Source organism: Trichosurus vulpecula, chromosome 7 (assembly GCF_011100635.1).
Source record: "Trichosurus vulpecula isolate mTriVul1 chromosome 7, mTriVul1.pri, whole genome shotgun sequence".
Classification (NCBI taxonomy): domain Eukaryota; kingdom Metazoa; phylum Chordata; class Mammalia; order Diprotodontia; family Phalangeridae; genus Trichosurus; species Trichosurus vulpecula.
The window spans coordinates 29272556-29295542 of NC_050579.1; the positions used below are offsets into that span (position 1 = coordinate 29272556).

Sequence of the window (22987 nt, forward strand, 5' to 3'; positions counted from 1 at the left end):
GTAGGCGCTTAATAAATCCTTCCTTCCTCCTTCCCTCCCTCCCTCCCTCCCTCCTGTCATATGTAGTCCTAAAGAGTTGCCTGGACAGCTAGGTGGCGCCACAGTGCATAGAGCTCTGGGCTTGGAATCAGAAAGACTCATCTTTCTCAGTTCAAATCCAGCCTCAGACACTTACTAGCTGTGTGACCCTGGGCAAGTCATTTAACCCTTTTGACTCAGTTTCCTCATCTGTAAAAAGAGAAGGAAATGACAAACCACTCCAGTATCTTTGCTGAGAAAACCCCAAATGGGGTCACGGGGAGTCAGACTCGACTGCAACGTGAACAGCCCCACCAACAGCGGGATTGCCTGGGGCACCGAGAGGTTAAGGGACATGCCCAGGGTCACACAGTCAGTATGTGGCAGAGGCTGAGCTTGAACCCAGGCCTTCCTGACTCCTCCCAGGCCCCACAACTGCTGCTTCTTGTAACAATGACAGCTGGTGCTTCCAAAGCATTTCACATTATCTTAGCTGATCCTCCCGACGACCTGTGATGTAGGTAGTATGGTTTTTATTACACCCGTTTTGAGGACGTAGAAACTGAGTCTGAGGAAGGTCGAGTCACCCAGCCGGGAGGCTTCAGATCTGGTGCCTACACAGAATTAAGTGGAAGGGCACTGTTGTGTCCAAAGGCCGAGATTAAACCCTGGCTCTGCTGCTAGACACAATGGGGAGATGGCTGGATTGGCCCTCGGAACATGGGTTCAAATGCCGGCTCAGCTGCTTCACTTGTGTTTGACCTTGGACCAAAGTCATCAGTGAAATTACTGGGTCAGAAGCTCTGCCCCTGGGCTCCCTCTAGGCTCTAGATGGGAGGTGCTTTTTGATCTTCGCTGCTGGTTGGTGTCTCTCTCTCAACTGCCTCAGACTGAGCCAGATTCAAAAAAGAGGCAGGTTGGAGCCACAGAAGTTGGGTTTTTGTTGTTCTGAGACAAAGGGAGCACCCTGGGCTGGATGCCTGCGCGTCTGTGGGTGAGGCGTCATCCTTCAGCACCAGCCTTCCCTCGCAGCCTCCACTGCCGAGCCTGGAATCTGGGCTGGAATGTGTGCCGCCCAACAAGGGCCTTGGCCAACGTGCAGCTGCTCAGTGCCTAGACCCCTCAACTGCTCCTACCCTGTGCTGGGGCTCCTGGTCTTCTCCAGAAGCAGCCGAGGCTGGTTCTGTGCACTCTTGGCTCCTCTGAGCACAGGCGAGTTCTGCTACAGTCCAGCCCCACCCCCACCCCCTGCCCCCAGAGAGAGAACTAGTGATTCTGACACCCAGGGCAGGAGCCACAGGTGGGGGGTGGGGGAGACCTCAAGCTGCTCAGAGCACGGACTGGGTCTGGAGTCAGGGCATTGTCCAGCAGTCGTTTTCAGCTGCCTTGGACTCTCTGTGACCGCATTTGGGGTTTTCTTGGCAGAAATACTGGAATGGTTTGCCATTTCCTTCTCTAGCTCATTTGACAGTTGAGGAAACTGAGGCCAAGAGGGTTAAGTGACTTGCCCAGGGTCACGCAGCTAGTCAGTGTCTGAGGCCAGATTTGAACTCAAAAAGATGAGCCTCAAATCCAGCCTCAGCTACTTCCTAGCTGTGCCACCCTAAGCAAGTCACTTCACTAGCACCTCACAGAGGATCAAATGAGATAATATTTGTGAAACATAGTGTCTGGTACATAGTTGGTGATTAATAAATGCATATTCTTTCCCTCTGACCCAAGCAGGAAGGACCCCCAGGATCCCAATCCATAAACGTTTATTAAGCACCAGAGACAAAGGTCTTACTATCAGTATCTCCCTTCATAAGTGCCCAGGAAAATGGAAAGTGTTGGCGTTTCCCAGAGTGTAGAATGGTGTAGTGGGAAGAGCTCTCCTTCTGGAGTCAGAGGGCCTGTGTTCAAATCCCACCTCTGATTCTTGTGATGTGTACGACCTCCAGCAAGTCACTAAACATCCCTGGGCCTCAGTTTCCTCATCCGTAAAGTGAAGGTGTTGGACTACATGACCTCTGAGGTCTCCTCCCGATGAGATTGATGGTTTTATCAGTCACTTAGCTCCCTTGGGCCTCTGTTTCCTCAGTTAGAGAATGGGGGAATTGGACCAGATGGCCGCCGAGGTCCTTTGACCACCTGGCTGCTCCTGCACAGGCAGGAAGGGCGCAAAGATGCTGGAAGAAAGCTCTGGCCAGCTGGCAGCCTCCTGGTGTAACCAATCCCTCTTGCCCATGAGGTGCCAAGCTCAGTTGTTTCTACCTGCAGGTGCTATGGCTGGGTGCCCTCTGGATGTGCTTCCCCCTTGCCCACACTGCAGTGCTGGCCAGTACTGTCCCTATCAGGGGAAAGTCACGGTTTGCCTCTTAGGGAGGAGGAAGAAAAGGACTCCCCAAACCTCTAACAGACTAAGCAGCAGGTCCTGGAGTAGTTTGGAGGTTTCCAGATTGTGGATTCAGAGCTGGAAGGCACCTGAGGAGCCATCTAGTCCAGTGCTCTCATTTTTCAGAGAAGAAAACTGAGGCTCAAGGAATTTAAGTAACTCAGTCAAGGTAACACAGGTAGGAAGCACCAGATGCAGCATTTGAACCCAGATCCTCTGACTCCAGGGCCAGTGTTCTATCCAAGGTACCATGATGAATGTCCCCCAGAAGGCTAGGGGAAATCTGTGTCCAAGACACTTGCTAGTCAGTGGTAGGGAGAGGCTGGGTACTCAGGACAGACCTGGATTGGCGTGTGTGTCTGTGTCTGTGTCAGGGGAGACGAGGCTATGAAGGGAAACTGAGGCCACTCGGGGCGAAGCTCCCTGAATTTATCTCCATGGTTGGTTGCCTCTATAGAACCTTCACCTGAAAGAGACCCTGGGGGATCATCTCGTCCCTCCCCCCTCACTTTTCAGATGAGGAAACTGAGGTCCAGAGTAATCCCATGATTAGCTCTAGGTAACACAAAAGTTGTTCAGACCTCATTCTTGAAGAGGACCGATGACATCGCTGATGTCTTGACTTGCACATGGATTGGCTGTTAGTGAGGCCGAGCTGGGCAAAGTCATCAGCCTCACTCCTCCAAAAATGACTTGGATTTGAACCCAGGTCCCCTAACTCCAAACCCAGCTGTAGCCCTTCCCCCATCCCAACCCCCCACTGAAACTGAGCATCGAGGAGAGTGGCCAAGAAGGGGACTTACTCCCCCAGGCTCCAGAGAGGCTCCCCAACCCTCCCACATTGCTTGACTCTCACACATCTCCCGTATCTTTTTCTACCAGCCTCTGGCCCCTAGAAGAGCCCTCTGGAGACACTGCCTGCCTGCCTGCCTGCCCTCCCCAGTCTGCTTCCCCTAGGTCTCCTCCCTGGGGGTTCCTTCAGCACCCCCACTGCAATGCCAGGCCATGACGGGGTTGGATTTGGACTGGATGGTTGCCTCTAAAAACACTGACCTATAGAGCTCTTTATTTTGTTGTTTCTTGGGATAAAGTAGTAGGAGGGCACCACCTCCAAGTTTATTTCCAGAACGATAGAGGTATCAGACCGTCTCCTCCATCCCATCTTCTCTTCCCCTTCCTTGCTCCTTTCTCTCCCTGCCCACTCTTTTCTCTCTCTCTCTTTTTGCTCTCTCATCTCTTCTTCTGCAGAAATTCCCAGCCCCCATGGTCAGGTAGGGAGTGAGGATCATTCTCTCCTTGGAGGCACTGGGGGGTGGGTTGCAGTCCTCCGGGGAAGGGGTAGAGGTTTGTGGGGTTTTCCTTACCCCATTGGCCCCAGTCCCCAAGTCAGGATCCGGAGCTTCTTACAAGATTAAATGGAGGGGGTAGAAGCTGGGGCAAGTTGGTCTTCTCTGGCCTGATGTGATTCCCAAAGCTCCCTCCCTCCTTCCTCTGTGTGGCTGCCTCCCTCCTCCCACCCACCCTCAACCACTCCCCTGCTTTCCAGTCTCTAATTGCTGAGTGGCACTAGTGATGCTTGGGAGAGATCAGGAGATCGTCCTTGGCAATGAGAAGGAGCCGCCGCCGATGCTGCCGCCACTGCCACTGCCGCCGCCGCCAGCTCCACAGTCCGACCTTTTCATTTCCTCCTGACAAGTCATATCGAGGAAGCTTACCAAGCCTTCAAGGCCCAGATGCCAGTCTGTCTGAGCCAAGTTGGGGATTTAATAAGGGGAGGTGGGGTGGAGGAGCAGCAGCAGGGACAAGGCACATGGTCCCAGGCCCAGGCGGCACCCACTCCCTTTCTCTGCCCAGGTCTCCTGGGCCCTTGGTGGCAAAGTGGTTGGCAGTGCCATGCTGGCTAAGACCTGTCTGGGCTGGCAGGTGCTACAAGCCTTGGGCTTTTTATAGTGTGCCCAGCCCTATGCTGGGGTCTGTGGGGGATACAGAGAGGCAGAAGAACTCCAAGTTCGTGCTTTAAGGTTCTCACGACCCTTTTAAAAATGGTTTTAAAATGTTTTTATTGACATCTTTTGTTTTTCCCATCGCCTTTATTTTCCAAATTTATCCTTCTTCTTTCCCCCAACCAATGAGTCATCCCATGTAACAAAGAATAAAAAAGAAATAGGGGGAAAATACAGTGTTCCGTGTCCGTTGCCCTCCACCACTGCAAAGAGGGAGATGAATTTTGCTCATCTTTTCTTTAAGGAAAAGCTTGATCATTACAGCTACATGGCATTCAGTTTGGGTTTTTAAGAGTTTTGAGAATGCTTTAGGACATGTTTGTTTTTATGTTAATGTCACTTTTCCATCAACACCACCCCCCAATAGAAATATCCCTTAGAACAAAGAGAAACAGTTGAGCAAAATAAACTGGCAAATTGACCATCTGTGTCTCTCACTCTCCCTACCATTTTCTAATAAGGGTCTTACACACAGGGTCCCCAGCTCTTTGGGGAATGCTATGGGAAACACTGCCGTATTGTAAAAATGCCTCCTCTGCTGGCTACTAAGAGGCTGTGCACATACCCTACTGCAGGGCTGTCCATCCTTAGGTTTTTATCGAAACAATAGACAATATATTTTGATTTGCCATTTTAGCGAGAGCTCTGCGGTAGCTTCCTTTACTAAAGCATTTAGGTAAATATCTATGCTTGTAGGCAGGCCGCTGGCTCTTTGGACAGCCCTGCCCTACTGTATCCACAGCCCTCCACCCTTCTAACAAGTAGTAGTAAATACATTTCATCATTATAGGAGTCTAGTTCTAGTGCTGAAAGGGACGTCAAAGGTCATCTTGTCCAAACTCATTTTACAGCTAAGGCTTTACTGTGGCTCACAGAGGGCCTTGGAGCCAGGGACCCTGACCATCCTGGCCAGTGTGACTACGGGCAGATCACCGATTCTCTCAGTGCTCCCAGGCAACTGCCCAAGATGAGAAGTTTCAGAGAAGGTGCTGATCTGTGTTGGGAGAGGGAAGGCGCAGATGGAATTACAGACTTGGGGAAAAAAGACGAAGTTCACTTTTTTGGAGGGTGAGAGTGGGGCAGGGTTACTATTGATTCATATTGAACCCTAGGTCTTTTGTGAACTTCTACCCAGAGATATGTATGCAAATTGCTTAGTAAACCTTAAAACATTATATAAATGCAAGCTCTTTTTATTAGCTCTGACTCCCCCATCTTGTCCTTGTACATTGATTTCTTGAGCCCAAGAGAAGGTCTTCACATTTGCCGCTATCAAATGTCATCTTTTGAGATTTGGTCCATCATTCTAGCCCATATCAATCTCTTTGGATACTTATTGTCATCCGCTGTGTTACCCCTGCTAACTGAGTGTTAGCCAAAGATCTGATCAGGATGCCATCTGGGCCTTTAGCAAACCTTCTACCAAAGATAAAATGTCGAACAGAATAGGACTAAGGCTGGAGCCCAGTGGTTCCCTCCCTCCAGGCTGACATAGAGCTGTTCACTAACATATAATAAACATTCACTTTGGGTCTGGTCAATGAACCCAAAGTTGTAGTCAGAACTGCTATTCTATAGGCTGTTTTAGAGTAGATGACCACTATCCTCCTATTGCCCCTTCCTCCAATTCTTCTGGCCACCTCAGGCATCTCATGAATCTGTTGTCTTTCTGTTCTTTCTGACTTTATCTAGAACCAGGAGATGCTTTCTTTTTTTTTTCCTGTTACACCTCTGATGACCCTCCCCCATGCCTGCCTATCTTCTTGTTCGAATTGGCATCCGTCATGAACAAACATATGGAAAGACAGCGCCTGTGGACGAAATGAAATTGTGTCACCCACAATCCGGTCCTCTCTCCTGCTTGCTGTGGACGAGCAGCCCAGTGACCTGTAACCTAGTTTCAGGCTAGCCTTTGTCTGACACACGCTGAGGACATGTGTGGCAGGGTTGGCTCTGGAGCTGCTAAGATTGAAATCAGGTCAGCTGAGAAAATTTGGAGAGAAAATCATCTGTTGGTTGTTTGATTTGTATGTTTTCCTCACTTCTTTCTTCTTGATTGTCAAGGCCAGAATTTTTTTTCTTAAGAATTCTGGTCTGTTCTTTGCTGTCATTCTCCTGGGTAGAAGGAAATGCAGAGGCAAATCTCTACCTGGAATGCGGGTGGGCCTGTGGAGAAAGAAGCCCCCGGGTATCCCGCCTATGGGACTGTGATTTGGTACGGTCTTTCTGGAAAGTGACATGGGCTTATATAATAGCTACGGAACTGTTCATACCCTTTGACCCCATTATCCCACTAATACGATAATTCCCTAAGGATACTATTGGCAGGGAAAAAAGACCAAACTGTACCAAAATATTCCTAGCAACATTATTTGTGACAGCAAAAACCTGGAAACAAGCTGGAAGTCCGACTGACAGAGAATGGTTGAACCACGTATGTGTTGGGCAAACTAAATGGAATATCATTGTACCATGAGAAATGACAGCTATGAAGAATGCAAAGATATAGGGAGAGACAAATGAAAGAAGAAGAATCAGAACATACCTACTGACTACAACCATGTTAGAGAATGATAAAAATAATAACATAGAACTCCAAAGAAAATTCACGGACTCAAGAGATCAGAAAGGGGCATAGAAATTTAAAAAAAATGTTTCTCGTTATTATTTTAAGGGGAAGGAAAAGGGAACGTTAAAGTGCCTACTATGTGCCAGGTATTTATGCTAAGCACTTAATGAATATTATCTCATTTGATCTTCATAACAACCTTGGGGGATAGGTGCTATTATTTTACAGAAGAGGAAACTGAGGCAGAAGTTAAGTGACTTGCCCAGGGTCATGAAGTTATGAAGTGTCTCAGGCTGTATTTGAATTCAGTTTTTCCCTGACTCTTAATCCAGCACTCCATTCATTGCTCTACCTGGCTGCCCAAGTTAATATGCTTCCATACTTCATTCTGGTCAAGTCAAGACAGCTTTGTTAAAATGGAGCATATAACAGCACCTACCTCTCTTAGGGTTGTTTTGAGGATCAAATGAGATAACTTTTGTAAAGCACTTGGCACAGTACCTAGCACAAAGTAGGCACTATATGAATGGCGGTGTCAACAAGCACTTATCAAGAGCCTACTATGTGCCAGGCACTGTGCTCAGTTATGTTAGTCAATCTGTGGTCTTGGTGAGGGGTAATCATGACTTAGCCATGCCTGACCATTCCATGGCTCTCTTGTCTATGTGTTATACACTGATCACAAAGGGTGCATCCCACATGATGAGGACCTTCTTCCAGATCTCTTGTGATTGCTGGGGGCTTACCAGTGGGGTATTTGGGTTCTCCATTGGCCATGCCTTGTTCTTTTTTTTTTCTTTTGAGGCAATTGCCTAGGGTCACACAGCTAGTAAGTATTTGAGACTAAATTTGAACTCGGGTCCCCCTGACTCCAGGGTCAGTGCTCTATCCACTGTACCACCTAGCCGCCCCCCTGTGCCCTGTTTATGATGTGTGCCTGGCCCACTTCTTTTTCATCTCTAATGAGATACCTGATGCTGCTTCTCCCACATAGTTTGTCACTGATAATGTGGCACAGCTTGCTCTTGCCTGCCATTCATCTCTTGACTGCCCTTCGGGTGACCTGAAACCTGGTCTTTTCAGAAACTAGGATATGGCATGACTCACAGACAGAAAGCATCTCCAGAGGAAAATGGATAATAAAAAGAGATGCGACCAATTCAAGTTAATTTATGTCAATGACCAATGATTTTGTTTGTGTGGGAATTCTTGCTCCTCCAGGCAGAGCTATCCATCATTTATAGTCTTTGGGAGTTGCTTGAGGCTCTGAGAGGCTGTGGCTACTTAGAGTCAGCATTGGATTAAACTGAGGTCTTTTGGACTCCTAAATTCAGCATTCCATCCACTATGCCACACTCTCTCTAAAGTTGATATAATCTTTGCTAAGCAAACTCATTTGGAATTTATAGCTATTTACCATTTGTTCCCTTATCTGAATGTTTTTATTGATGTTAGGTTTAAAATGTATATTTTTTTAAAAATTAAATACCTGTTGGCATTAGCCAATCACAATATTCAATTGAGCACAACTGAATCCAACTGCCTCAGGTTTTTAGAGAGGAAGAAATTGAGGCGAATAGCAGTTAAGTGACTGGCCCAAGGTCACCCTGCTAGTAATATCTGAGCCAGAAACTGAATCTAATTCTTTCTGACTCAAGTCCAGCCCTCTCTCCACTGCTACACTCTGCCTTTGTTGTGAGCAGCGGCAGCCTGGGTGGAATCAAAAGGGATAGGATTGCAGGGGGAAGAGAGAGGAAGGATATGTTAACTAGGTGCTTTGTCATGCCGGTGACCCTCATTCATGCTCCCTCCACTCATACAGATCAAGCCCACCTGTACTTTCTCATCCTGGGCACCTACTGTCCTTGTCTTCCTACAACCTCTCCGCAGAGGCCATAGAGTGATCGGGGGAGGGGGACCTTCATCTAGCTTTTGTAACCTTCCATGGGCACCATTCCAGCTCTCTGACTGTCCATCTCTTATCCCCTCCCAAGTGCAGCCAGAACCAGATAAAAATGTGATTGGGAAATCTTTTTTTAAAATACATAAAAATACAACAAAACACAGATGTTAATATGTGGTTTCCTAAGTCAAATATATGACCCACAGGGATCCTTACTATGGTTTAATGGCCCCCATTTCTATCTGAGTTTGACACAACTGGACCACATAACCCCTCAGGTCTCTCCCAGCTCTGAATGTATGATCCAGATAAGGTTTGTTAAACAATTGGTCTCATTACCTTGTTGTCATGCCTTGTATTTCATAGGTGAGATGGGAAAACTGAGGAAGACTTTGACTTGGGGTCCACCCAGCAGCCTTCTCTTCCAGCCTGGTGTTGGGGGATGAGACTCCTGTCTGGGACAGGAATCCCAGCAGTCCCCTCGCTAATCAACCTCTGTTGTCGCCATTGCAGGAGGGTGATGCCTTGGGCACCGTGGAGAAACTCTGTAGGCAGCTGATATACCATCTCAGCCCTCACTCCCAGTGGAAACGCCAGAGCTTTGTGAAGAGGAAATCCCAGGCCTGGTAAGTCCCCCTTGGGATCCTGTGGGGAAGGGGCCACCAAGGAGCTAGAGAATCACAGAGCTGGGAGGCAGTCCAGATGATTCTCAAAAATTAATCCCTGCTATGACAAAACCAACAAGTGGGGGGAGGGAACCTATTACTTCCTGGGAGACCCCTTCCAGCCTGGTCAGTGAGGGGGCCTCCCCTCTCCCCTGAGGGGTGGCTCAAGGATTGGAGCTAGGCATCTCCTCCCTGATTTACCACCTGTGTGACCAGAGGCAAGTACCTATTTTCCTGGGTCTCAGTTGGGCTAGATGGTCTCTGAGGTCCCTTCCAACTCTAGCACCAGGATCTTATCCTGTGGGACAGGCAGGACCTGTAGGAAGGAAGAGACAGAGTCCTCATCCTTAGCATCTAGTTTGATATGAGGGATGCCTATTCCTGTGCCCTAAAGAGATCCCTCACTTGACAGTCCCTGCCACTGTGAGCATCCTAGTCTGATGAGGGGAGACCCAAGTTCTACCCTCAAATAGTTTCCAGTCTCTATCTTCAAAGAGCCCTGAACTTGATAGGGGGAATGTGGGGGATGGGGAGTTAGCAGGAGCATGTCTCCCTCATCAGAGACATACCCCTGCATCTCTGAATCCAGGGACTGTGGCTCCCCAAACAGATGAGGTTCTCCTTTCTGACTGGAGAGATGCTACCCCCACCCTCAGAGAGGTTCGAGTCTGATGGGGACAACATGATTCTTGTCATGGCTTATGGAAAGAGACCCAGTACCTGCTCTTGGGGTGGGGGTAGGGGGCAAGCTGTGGGTCTGCTGGAACATAGAAAAGTGGTTAAAAACATAACCAAGGGGATATGTGCCAATAATCCAGGCCATAGACAGAGCTGGACAGTGCCAAAAACAAGTGCTGACCACTCTTGCTTCAGAATGCTTTTTTCTCTGTGGGCATGTTGTAATGCTGACCTTCGGAGTTCTCCTCCTACCTGCCTGGCTGTTCCTTCTCAATCTCATTTGCAGGGTCATCATCTCTCTCCCCACTCCCCCTTCACTGTGTCTATACTCCAGGGCCTGGTGCCTGGTCTTCTTCTTCCTTCCCACTCTCCTCACACCCCCAATCAGCCTCCCTGCCTCCTGCTCCAAACATCCTCAACACAGCTTCCAAAGTGCTGATGTGACAGGGTTGCCCACCCCCCTCCTTCTTTCAATAAACTCCAGTGAGTCCTTATTCCCTAAGATAAAAGACAACTCCTGTTTGTCACTTAAATCCCTTTCCAGGCTGATTCCAGATCATTCCACATCACACACACTGCATTCCAAGGACAGCCAATCTGTTACACACAAACCCCCATCTCCTGTCTCCATGCCTTTCTGGGCATAAGTTGCCCCCCAATCCATGCCTGGAATTCACTCTCTCGTTACCACCTGGAATTCACTCTGTCCTTACTGCCTAGAATTCACTCCTTACTGCCTGGAATTCACTCTCTCCTTACCTATTTGCCTCTTCAAATTTCTAGTCTCAAGACTCAGCCCCTGAAGCCTTCCTTGCCTGATCCCCACAGCTGCTACACCTCCCCACATCCCATGATTACCTTTGGTCTATTTTGCATATTTTTGTATATACCTCTTATGTATTCATGTTGCCTCTCCTTAGAGAATGTGAGTTCATTGAGAGCAAGGCCTCTTTCATGGTCCTCTGGGTAACTGCAGTGCCTGTGAGCCCAGGACCTGGCATATTTGCCAGTACTCCAATGGTTTTAGGATCTCATAAATTCTGAGGTTCTGTGTCCACCTATCCTGTTTGACTCCTGTCCGTGTCCTCCCATAATTATGCCCTAAGGAGTCCACCCAAGGTGCTCCATAAATGCTGGTCGATTCTCCTGGTTTTCAGGCCCACCAGCTTCCTGCCCAACCAGATGGTGGGCACTTGGGAGAGAAGCAAGTCCTGTGAAAAGGAGAGCCTCAGGGGGCCAGGTCTAGCCAGATAAAGCTCCATTCTCCTGTTCCACATGCTCCTCTCCCCAAATACAGCCCCCAGGGGAACACCCAGATCTGTACAGATTGCTTCCCTGCCTCCCCCACCCCAGAAACTGATTTTAGCCCTTGGGAGGGCAGGGAAAAACATAGTCATGAAAGGAACCAGAAACGAGAATGAGCCAGAGAGGTAGAGCGAGCAAGCGAGTGAGCGAGCGAGGGAGGGAGAAAGAGATAGATATTCCCCAGAGTAACAATTAATTAGCTGTCAACTCCAAGGAGCAGCTGCATCTGGCTGGATCCAAATTGCCAGAGAGTGGGAAAGGTCGCTGGCTAATTGGTAGCTGGGAGGTAGGGCCCTGGATCTCCCACGTAGGGTTAGGTCCAGGGGCAATAGGGAGCCCAGCCCTCAAACTGCACCCCCCTTTCCACAGAAGTGCCTTCCATCTCCCATGAGAGGGTGAAGCAAGATGTCTCCTGGTGGCCTGGCCTGGAATCAGCCTGATTTCCCCTGCCCCAGGCTCAGCACATTTCACTCCTGAATCTCTTGTACCCCAGGAAACACCAACCAATGCCTGGTTTCTGATGAGCCTGGAAATTCAGAGAAGCCCAGGGGAGAAGGAGCTCCGAGGCCCAGGTGGATTCTGTTCCAGATGGCTTTATTAGGAGAAAGTTACTGAACCAGGGGAGGGCAGGGAACCTAGCTCCTCTCACTTCCATAGCAGGGTGGGGAGACACCACCACCACCACCACCACCACCACCACCACCACCACCACCACCACAACCACCACTGACCTCTCTCAAGATTAGTCCTTCACTTCTGGTCTCTCAGGGGAAGCTCTCTGAAGGGACCAGTTAGGAAAGCACCGTTTGTGTATTGGAAAAGGATGATACAATCGTTCCCTGGGTTGTGGCGTTGTGAGGATGGAAGGATTTAATGTACAAGAAAGTACTTTGAAAACCATTACTGCTTGGAAAAAACCCCCAATATATAAATCTGGCTCAAAGTCCAGGTAGAAAAAGGTTTATTAATTAGGTAAAAATAAACCATGAGAGAGGAGGTGCTTGAAGGCAGCTAGGTGATTCGGTGGATAGAGTGCTAGGCCTGAGTCAAGGAGACTTGAGTTCAAATCCAGCCTCAGACACTGAATAGCTGTGTGACCCTGGGCAAGTCACTGAACTTCTGTTTTATTATCCATAAAATGGAGATAGTAACAGCCCCTGCCTCCCGGGATTCTGAGGATCAAATAAGAGGATATTGGAAAGGGTTTGTAAGCCTCAAAATGCTAACTATTATTCTTCTTGTAGGATTAGCCAAGGCAGGGGGAGATCAGAGATGGCTGGCTCTCTAAACCAGGCAAACTTTCTCTTTCAAGCCACTTTCCACCTATATATAGCATCAACAGAAGAGAAAGCCCAGCCCTGCTGGACCCCAGCTTGTGACTCAGTACAGGGTAGCAGCATTCCCCACAAAGACAGACTCGGAGATTTGTTGGTCCCAGAGATGTGAAGGGACTCTGGGGAGGACAAGGGCTTGCTATCTGAAGGTCCAGAGAGGGAGACTGGGAGGGGAGAAAAGACTCAGACACCAAGAGGGGGGCAGACATGACTCACTCAATTTACACTGACATGGAGGCTGATTCTAAAATGAAGTGACTCATGTCCAGAAAAGGAAAATAGAGGGTCCCTCTTTCTTTGCCTCTACTCCATGGACCTCAGACAAATGTTGTGTTGCTTTTATCGGGATAGCAAAGTGAGTCAGCTCTCAGAATATTTGTTTACCCAGAAGCCCAGGGAGTCCCATCAAGGGGACCCAAGTTCATGGTGGGTGGGTATACATATGGGGGAGGGGAAGGATCTTGACCTCAAAAAGGGTCAGAATCTTTCTAACTCTGTCCCTACCCTGGAATAATCCCAAGGAAATCCCTAAAATGAAGGTTGGTGTGGCACACACACACACACACACACACACACACACACACACACCTGAGTGACAGAGTCCATTTTAGAAAAAAAAAAAAGGACTAGATATCTCCCACAAAGCTGGACATGTTCTCTAGCTCCTCCCCGAAGAACCACGGTCTGACACATCAGAGATTAGCCTGGTCACCCCCTGCTATATTAGGAAGCAGGAAAGTTAACATACTGTTTGAGAAGGATGAGGTACGGAGATTGGAATAAAGGCCTCTCCCATGCTGCCTCCAGTGAGCCCCTGGCTGGGCACTGCATTTGATCAATTTCAACGTCAATAAGCATTTATTTTTAAATAGACAATTGATATGGTTTCTTTTTATGTTGCATACATTTTTTTACATTTACATAGATTTCCTCCTCCCTCCTACCAGACAGCCTTCCCATGTAACAAAGAGTTTTTTTTTTTTAAGAAAAAGAGGAATACAAAAATTCAACAAAACTCATTAGTATGCTTCAGACAATCTGACATTATATGCAGTATCCCACAGCCATGGACACCTCAACCACCACCTCTGGAAAAAGAGTTGGGAGAGGTATCTTATCTCTTTTTTGGGATCAACTTTATTCTTTGTAATTGTACAATATTCATTTTTGATTGTTTCGAACAACCTTGATTAAACATCTACTATGTGCTTGGCCCTGTGCTAAGCCCGCTGTCCTTGAGCTTTTAGTCTACTGGGCTCAGGTGCCACAAACAGGTCCCTGGAAGGAACAGCAATTGAGGAAGGGGCTACAATTCCCCCTTCTGATCCTTCTTCTGGTGCCAGGTCAGGTGAGCAAGGGGGAAGCAGCTCAGGGAGGGCACACACACACACACACACACACAGACACACACACACACACACACACACACCCCTACACCTGCTAATGGTTTTCCTTATACTTCATCCTCTCCCCATTGCCTTTAGCCCAGAACTACCCATCTGGCTCCTCTGGGCTGGGCAAGGTACAGGTTCAGGGCCCCCAGGATGAGCTCAGAGTCTAATTCAACCTTGATGGGCACCTAAATAAACATGGGCCCCCAGAATGAGACATGGTGTGTACGCTGTGCAAAGCAGGGGTGTGGGTCATGGGGAGAGAGGAGGGAGTCAGCCAAGAAGGCATCCAGGGGAGTAGCCTGGTAAGAACAAGGAAAGAGACGGAGAAGCAATCGCCTGACTCCCTATGAGTCATGGTGCTGAATAGATTTAGGACTGGAAGGGACCTGGACATCATGGGTGTCCAACACCCTCATTTTACAGGGGAGGAAACTGAGGCCCAAGAGAGGAAATAAATTGGCCAAGGTTTCACAGTGCCTTTGTGGCAGAGCTAGGACCCTCCCCTGAGCCACCCACTGCCTCCTAGCTCAGCCTCCCCAAGGGTCTGGCCACCTTCTGCCTCTGAGAGTCTTTTCAGTGAGAATGGGAACCACAGAGATGCCTCTCCGACCTCCTCCCCATCCCATCTCTGCAAAGTACATTCCATGCCCCCCCCAACCCGGGCCACGGCAATTTGAAGGCATTTCTTTTTGAGGGCCTCATCTTCCCAGGCACTGAGACTTCTCATTTCAGAGTCATCCTGAGATAGATTGGATGTTAGACCTGGGCTCAAATTCAGCCTCAGACATTTATTGACTGTTTATTGATTCCCTTAGCCTCCCTTTCATCATCTGTAATATGAAGGGGTTGGACTCAACAGCCTCTAAGTCCTTCCCCAATTCTTCTCTCACCTCTCCTTCGCCCCATACCAGGTTCTGCCTCCGGCATCCAACCCTTCCTCTCCATCCACACGGCCACAATCTAGTTCACTGAAGCCCTTTTAACTTCTCTCCTGGATTTTTGTGGTAGTCAACAAATTAGCAGCTAGGTGGCACAGTGGATAGAGTGCCCAGCCTGGAGTCAGCAAGACGTCCAGACACTTACTAGCTGTGTGACCCTGGGCAAGTTGCTTCACCCATTTGCCTCAGTTTCTTCATCTGTCAAATGAGCTGGAGAAGGAAATAGCAAACCACTCCAGTATCTTTGCCAAGAAAACCCCAAATGGGGTCACAAAGAGTTGGACACAACTGAAAAACAACAAAACAACAACAACCCAACTGATCTTCCTGAATTCCTTCTTTTCTGTCTCCAGTGTGGCCTTCACACAGCTGTCAAAGTCATCTTCACTGTGATTCATTCTCTCCTCAATCTGGCTCTAACCTAACTTTCCAGACTAATTTTCCCATCACTCCCCTTCCCACACTCTACATTCCAGCCAAATTGGGCCATTGCCTGTTACCTGATCTCTGCCTGTACTAGCCTGCCCTTGGGGATTTGCCTGGTCTTCCTCAGTGACTGGGACATGCTTCCTTCTCTCCAACCTAACTCTTCAGGAATGTTCTGAGTTACTTCTCGCCATCCCCCACCTTTATTCTCTCTCTATTCCAGCCAAATTGGACCTCTAACTGTCCCTCTGAACTTGACATTCCAGCTTCCACTCATGTGCATTCAGATGCTGAAGTATTCTACCAATGAAAACCCTTCTCTTTAAGGGCCACCAAAGTCAGGCGCCACTTCCTTCCATTCATTTGCCCTCAGCTGAAGGTGTTCTCTTTCCCCTCGAATGAGCTTCCTTCTCTTGGTCCGGATCTCTCATTTGTACCTGCTATAGTCCCCTTTACCCCGTACTTATATTGCCCAGATTGGAAAGACAACATGGAAAGAGGATTGGTTTTGGCGTCAGAAAACCCGGATTTGAATCTTGACTCTGCCTCTAACTACCTGTGTAACCTTGGAAGAACCTCTTACCTTCTCCCTCACACCCAGAAGATTACCTGCTCATGTATGTGCACCTTGTTTCCTTAAAGAACTCAGGAGAGGATTTGGCAAGCACTCTAATTTGTACACACTTTAGAAAATATTCTCAGAGCATTCATACTCCAAAGATCCCATACCCCAGAGGTCAACCTAGAACCGTGGAACCTCAGTGATGGAAGGAGGCCCAGAGGCCAACTAGTACAATTCACATCAGAACAGGAAGAAATGCCTGAGTCAGCAACACTTTTTTGGGACCAAGGTCCTGGCCTTGACTCTCTGGAATTGGACATATTGCCCTACCAAAGTGACATATTTGCTACGTTTCCTTGTATATATTGCCCTACTAAGGTGCCATATTTGCTATATTTCCTTATATATGTTTCCCTACTAGGGGGTCATATTCGCTACATTTCATTGTATACCTTGTCCTAATAGGGTACCTGCCATATGTTGTGTTTCCCCATTAGAATGTAAGATTTTTGAGGGTACGAACAGTCTTTCTTTGGAATTTGTAGCCCAAGTAGTTAGCACAGTGCCTGGCACTGAGTAAGCCTTTAATAAATGCTTGATGTATCTTTCTATCGATCTCAGTAAGTCAGTCAACAATCATTAAGGATCTGCTATGGGCTGGGCACTGTGCTGAGCTCAGGGGTTACACATACAAAGAGTGAAACAACCCCCCCTCTTAGGAGCTTACATTCTGACTTCCCAATGGCTGACCTTTTACATCAAGAGCACCAGTCTGTCCCCTTAAGTCTTCTCCAGATTACCCCCTCCTTAGTCCCTGACAGCCACATTGGCTTTTCATATTTAAATGTTCCCTAACTTTCTGTTGGAGTTAGAGTTGGGGTTTGGTTCTGACCCAGTGTGCCCTCCCCCCATGAATGTTGGGCTCCTCCTGCCTCCCATAAGAGGGAAGTGACTTCAGTGGTGTTGGAATGTCAGGTGAGCACTTGGGGAAGCAGGCATTAATGCAGATTAGTATATTAGCTCCTGCCATGGATTGTCTCATTATCTTACCTGTCTCTGGCTATTTGTTCAAACCTGAGGCATTCTAGGTGGAGGAGCAGAGCAGATGGGGGTCCTGCTGGGTCAGGACAGAGATCCTTATGGTTGAGGTCACCCAGACTTGGCCAGTGAAAGCAAGGAAAGGCCCCTCCTGAGGTCAATTAATCGTTCCCTCCACCTCCCTGGGACAAGAAGATCTTTGCCATACTTAGAGATCTCCGGGAAAGGAGAGTCCCCAGCCTCCTATCTGGTGCAGATTGCACAGAATCATGGCATTTTTAGAGCTGGAAGGGACTTGAACAGCTGTCCGGTTGACCCTCTGCTCCCCCCGCCCCCACCACCAAAAATGCCCACTTCAACACTCCTGAGAAATGGCCTTCAGCCTGTGGTTGAAGATCCACCATCTTCCAAGGTCGTTTTCCTTTTGGACAGCCCTGATTGCCAGGAATAACTTCCTGCCATACAGCCTAAATTGGTCTCTCTGCAACCACCTACTGCTCCTGGTTCTCTGGGGCCAAACAGCACAGCAAGTCTAATCCTTCTTCCGTGGAACAGTCTTCCCAAGACTTGGAGACAACTGTCCAGATGGGGAAGATGGTGTGAAAAGCGGTTTGGCTTTGGAATCAGAAGACCTGACTCTTCCATTTAATACTTCTGTGACCTTGGACAAGTCACTTTCCCTCCTTGTGCCTCAGTTTCCTTATCTGTAAGGATTGGACTATATGGCCCCTGTGGCCCCTTCCAGCCCTAAACCTGCTATCCTCTGTCCGCCTTCTCTCCTAAGGCAGAGAGAAAAGAAGGAGAATTTGGGAGAAGAAAGATGAGCTGGTGCCATGGAGGCAACATTCAGCACTGGTACAGAAGGCAGCAGATCTGGGTTCAATCCCCACCTTTGACAATTCCTATACAACTTTTAGACAAGTCACTTCCCTCCCTGGGTCTCAGTAGAATGGAGGGGTGGGACTAGGTGGCTTCTGAGGTCTGTGATCCTAGGTTGACCTCTGGGGTATGGGATCTTTGGAGTATGAATGCTCTGAGAATGTTTTCTAAAGTGCGTACAAATTAGAGTGCTTGCAAATCCTCTCCTGAGTTCTTTAAGGAAACAAGGTGCACATACATAAGCAGGTAATCTTCTGGGTGTGAGGGAGAAGGTAAGAGACTCCTCCAAGGAAGGCATGGGCAGCAGATGGAGGCATATTCAAAGGCAGACAGGAGGAAGAGAGGCTTAAAAAACAGGAGATGGGAGGGCAGGGCTAGTCTTTTCTGTGTCCTGAACCCCTTGGGCAGACAACCTACAGACCCCTTCTCAGAATCAGGTTTTTTAATGCAGCAGGTAAGATATACAGGAAACCAGTTATAGTGAAATACATTTGTCAAAATATTTCTTTGAAAAACAAGTTCACAGATAATAGGTTAAGAGAGGAAAGAAAAAAATGAGGAGTGATGAAAAGGAAAAGATTTAAGGTGAGAGCAGGGGAAAGGATAAAAGAGGGAGAGAAGGGAGAGGAAAGGAGGGAGGCGAGGTGTGTAAAGAGGGGGGCTGAGAATAAGGAGTGGGGTCAGAAGAGAAAAGAGAGGGGCAGATGGGGCAGAGAAGAGAAAGGAGAGAGAGGAAGAGGAAAGAGGGCCGAGCAGCACCTGAAAGGGGGACAGTGGGGAGCTGATGGGGCCTGGAGTGGGGCAGACCCTCCTGCCTCCTTTTGGGTCATGGGAGCTACAGGAGGTCATGCCAAGTGCCCACAGCAGTGATTACAGAGCAAGTATTTCACAGCCTGCTTGGCTGGCTCTAGGCCCTGGAAGCCCCAGGTCCCTCCTGCTCCCCTGTGTTTCTAATTAGAAAACTCATTCCCCTCTGGGAGCCTGCAAAGTGAACGCTTTTCAGCCGTGAATAGGTTGGGAAATGCTTTTCCAGCCCAGCCAGGAGTCAGAGAGGCAGGTGGGAGCCAGGTCACCAGCTCCCTGGTTTTCCCCCATTCCTGGATGTGTCGTAGATTTTGGTCAAGGATACATTTCTTCTCCTTCCCGAGGCCAAAGTAGAAAATGGCATTGTCGATGCTCTGGCCTGGAAGAGAGCTCCAAGGTCATCTGGTCCATCCCCCTATCTCCAGGCATGGTAAACCAATCCTCTACTGAAGCTGATGGCAGGGGTGGGGAGGAGGGAAGGAGAAGGAAGGAGAGGACTGGAAGATGGGCCAGAGAAAATGGCTTCGCTGGCTTTAAGCCCCCTCTTCCAGTGTCTCGCCCTTTTCACTGAAAGGTACCATCCAACATCTGGCTGATTTAATTCCCTTTGGCTGCATGCAGTCTTTCTCCCCTTAAAATGTGATCCTGTGCTTTCTGTGTGTCCTAAAGCCAGCCAACGGGAAGCTTCATCTGGAGGCTTCTTAGGATTCCAACTGGTATCTCCCGTGTTCTTAAAAGCAAACCAATTAAGCAGGTCAAGAGAGACAGTGCTGGAAGACAGTAGATACTCTGCAGTGAAGGATTGAAAACAAGAGGAAGGAAGTGGGGTGGAGAGACAGAGAGAGAAGGAGAGACAGACATAGAAAGAAAGAATAGAGAGAGAAGGGGGGAGAGTGAGAGAGAGAGAAACAGAGGAGGTAGGAGAAGAGGAGGACGGAGAGAGGGAGAGGAGAAAGACAGAGACATAGAGAGAGGAAGAGAGAGACAGGAAGTCAGAGAAACAAAGAGGAGAGACAGAAAAAGAAGAGAGAGAGAAGGAGGGAGAGTGAAACAGAGACAGAGAGGAGACAGAGAAAGAGAGACAGAGAGAGGGGAGACAGAGACATAGAGAGAGAAGGAGGGAGAGTGAAAGAAACAGAGACAGTCAGAGAGACAGAGAGACTCAAAGGGAAGACAAGAAGCCCTTTGAGGGCAGGCACTATTTTTGCCTTTGCTGTTGTTGGTTCTACAGCATCTAGCACAGTGCCTGGCATACAGTAGTTGCTTAATAAATGCTTGTAGACTGATGTTTTCTTTCCCAGTAGGATAGAAGAACTTTGAGAGTAGGGACTGTTTCATCTTTGTCTCTCCATCCTTAATGCATAGTTAGATGCCACAGAGCAGGTGGCAATGCCTTAAATGTATGTGTGTTGTAAAGGCCAGCAGGGCCTCTTCCATCCTTCCCTCTTCTCCTTTCATACAACACACTGTAATGTCATTGATCCTTTTCAAAATGAAGGACAAACAATAGCCTAACATAGCGCCTGGCAAACAGTAGGTATTTAATAACTGCTTGTTGATTGAGGTGAGGAGTGGAGGGCTAGCATTTTCCCAGAAGTGATTGGTTCCACTATGAAACTTTAGACTCAATGGCCCTCTGTGGGCTGCCTGATGACTAGTGGGGGTCCCTGAGACATAAGGGCTATGGACCAGAGAGAAGAAAGGAAAGGAAGGGGAGCTGGAGGAATGGAAGATAGAAGGAAGGGAGGGGGAGAGACAAGACAGACAGACAGAGAGAGAGAGAGACAGAGACAGAAAGAGATGGAGAGGGAGAGATGGGAAGAGAAGCAACAGAAAAGGAGGAGGAAGAAGAAGATGGTGGTTGGAGTGGGGGGGGCAGAATGATGTGCTCCTAGGGCCATAGGTTTCCCACTCCTGGGCCAGGATCTGGGACCTAAGAAACAGAGCCCAATGTGGTTCTGCCATTCAGGCTGAAGCAGCCTCCCTAATGGGCTCCTGAAGGAGAGAGAATGCCACAGAGCCCTAGAATCTCTGAGCCCCAACTATCATCCCCCCTCTCTCTAATCCTCCATCTCTCCTTCCTGCTTCTTTCTTTCACCAAAGCTTATTAACACACCCAAATCTTCCTTGTCCTTAAAAAACAAACCAAAAACCCTCCCTAGACACCCTCCCTTTCTTAACGAAACTCAGTTGCCACCACTATCTTTCCTCTCATTCTCTTCTTACTCCTCTGCACACAGGCTCTACGTATGTACACATGTGCGCGCATTCACACACACGCGCGCTCGTGCACACACACACACACACACACACACACACACACACACACACACACACACATCTGGTTCCCAGTATCACTATGGATGCAAACCAATGATCTTTTAATTGCCAAAGTGAACGGCCTCTTCTCAATCCTCATTATGTTGGTCCCTCATCCACCTTGACCCCCCCTCTCCTCCTGGTTACTCTCTCCTTTCTGGGTTTTTCTTTTTTTCATTCAGTTTTTATTTTTTCTCAATTACATGTAAACCAAAATTTCTAACATTCATTTTTAAAAACTTCAAGTTCTAAATTCCCTCTCTCCTTCGTCTCTCCACTTCTTGAGAAGGTAAGCAATTTGATACAGGTTAGACACATACAGTCACGCAAGACGTCTCCATATGAGCCATATTGGAAAAGACAATGCCGACCAAAAAAGTAAGAATAATAAAGAAAATAAATTTTTAAATCTGCTTCGGTCTGCGTTCAGACTCCATCAGTTCTTTCTCTGGAGGTGGATAGCATCTTTCATCATAGGTCCTTTGGAATTGTCTAACTCACTCACAGTTGATTATTGTACAGTATTGCTGTTTGCTATGTACAATGTTCTCCTGATTCTGCTCACTTCACTTTGTATCTGTTCATGTAAGTCTTTCCAGATTTTTCTGAGAACATCTTGCTCATCATTTCTTATAGCACAATAGCATTCTATCACAATCACATGCCACAACTTGTTCAGCCCTTACCCAATGGATGGGCATCCCCTCAATTTCCAATTCTTTGCCACCACAAAAAGAGCTGCTATAAATATTTTTGTACAAATAGGACCATTTCCTTTTTTAATCTCTTTGGGATATAGACCTGGTAGTGATATTACTGAATCAAAGGGTATGCACAGTTTTATAGCTTTTTGGGCACAGTTCCAAATTGCTCTTCAGAATGATTGGATCCATTCACAACTTTCTAGGTTTTTCTGACATGGCTCTCTCCTGGTTCTTCTCTCACTTGTCTGACTTCTCTGTCTCAGTCTCCCCATTATGCCCACTACTGTGTTCCCCCAAGGCTCTGTCCTGGGCCCTCTTTCCTCTCTATACTTGAGCTGACTTCATCAGCTCCCACTGGTTCTCTCACCATTTCTATAGAGATGATTCCCAGATCTATACACCCAGCCCAAGTCTCTCCTGAGTTCCAGTCCTACATCACTAAATGCCCGCAGGACAGTTAGGACTGGATGTTCATGGGACTTGCAAACTCAACATGGCCAAAGCAGAATTCATTATATTTTCCCCTAACCCCACCCAACTTCTAAACTTTCCATTATTGTTGAAGGCGGCATTATCTTTTCAAACCCCAGGTACCCTTGAAGTCATTATCTTTGAGGGCAGATACTGTTTTCTGCTTTTGTCTTGTATCTCCATCACTTAGCACGGTGCCTAGCACATTGTAAGTATGTAATTGGTGCTTATTAACTCTTCATTGATTGACAGGGAAGCACTAGGCAAAAAAATAGATTCTTCTCCTCTCTCCCTCCCAACCCCAATCTATATTTTTCTCTTCCTATCTGCCCCACTTTCCTGGTCTCTGACTGCCATTACCATTGCTGGCCTCTTGGAAATACCCTTCCTCACTCCCCCAGCTATGTTGGACTGGGTATAGATAACAATGGTTCTTGCTCAGGGCCTAGGGAAAAGCGAGTGGAGCTGGGACAAACCAGGAAGGGATAAGTCAGGAAAGATAACATCACAAATCAGTAGCAAAGCCACTCCTAGAACGAACATCCCTGACTCCTATCCCCAGCAGGCTCTTTCTGACAGTTTATTGAATGACCAAAGACATCT

General features: G+C 47.9%; 1 protein-coding gene and 1 pseudogene across 1 annotated transcript in view; one reads left to right on the forward strand and one right to left on the reverse strand.

Moving 5' to 3' along the window:
* LRRC75A (leucine rich repeat containing 75A) overlaps positions 1-22987 on the forward strand; it is a 124068-nt gene that overhangs the window by 86770 nt on the left and 14311 nt on the right. Inside the window, 1 exon segment of the mRNA XM_036768572.1 lies at positions 9381-9493. Within this exon segment, the coding sequence (XP_036624467.1) occupies positions 9381-9493 (113 nt within the window).
* LOC118858879 lies at positions 20244-20355 on the reverse strand (annotated as a pseudogene).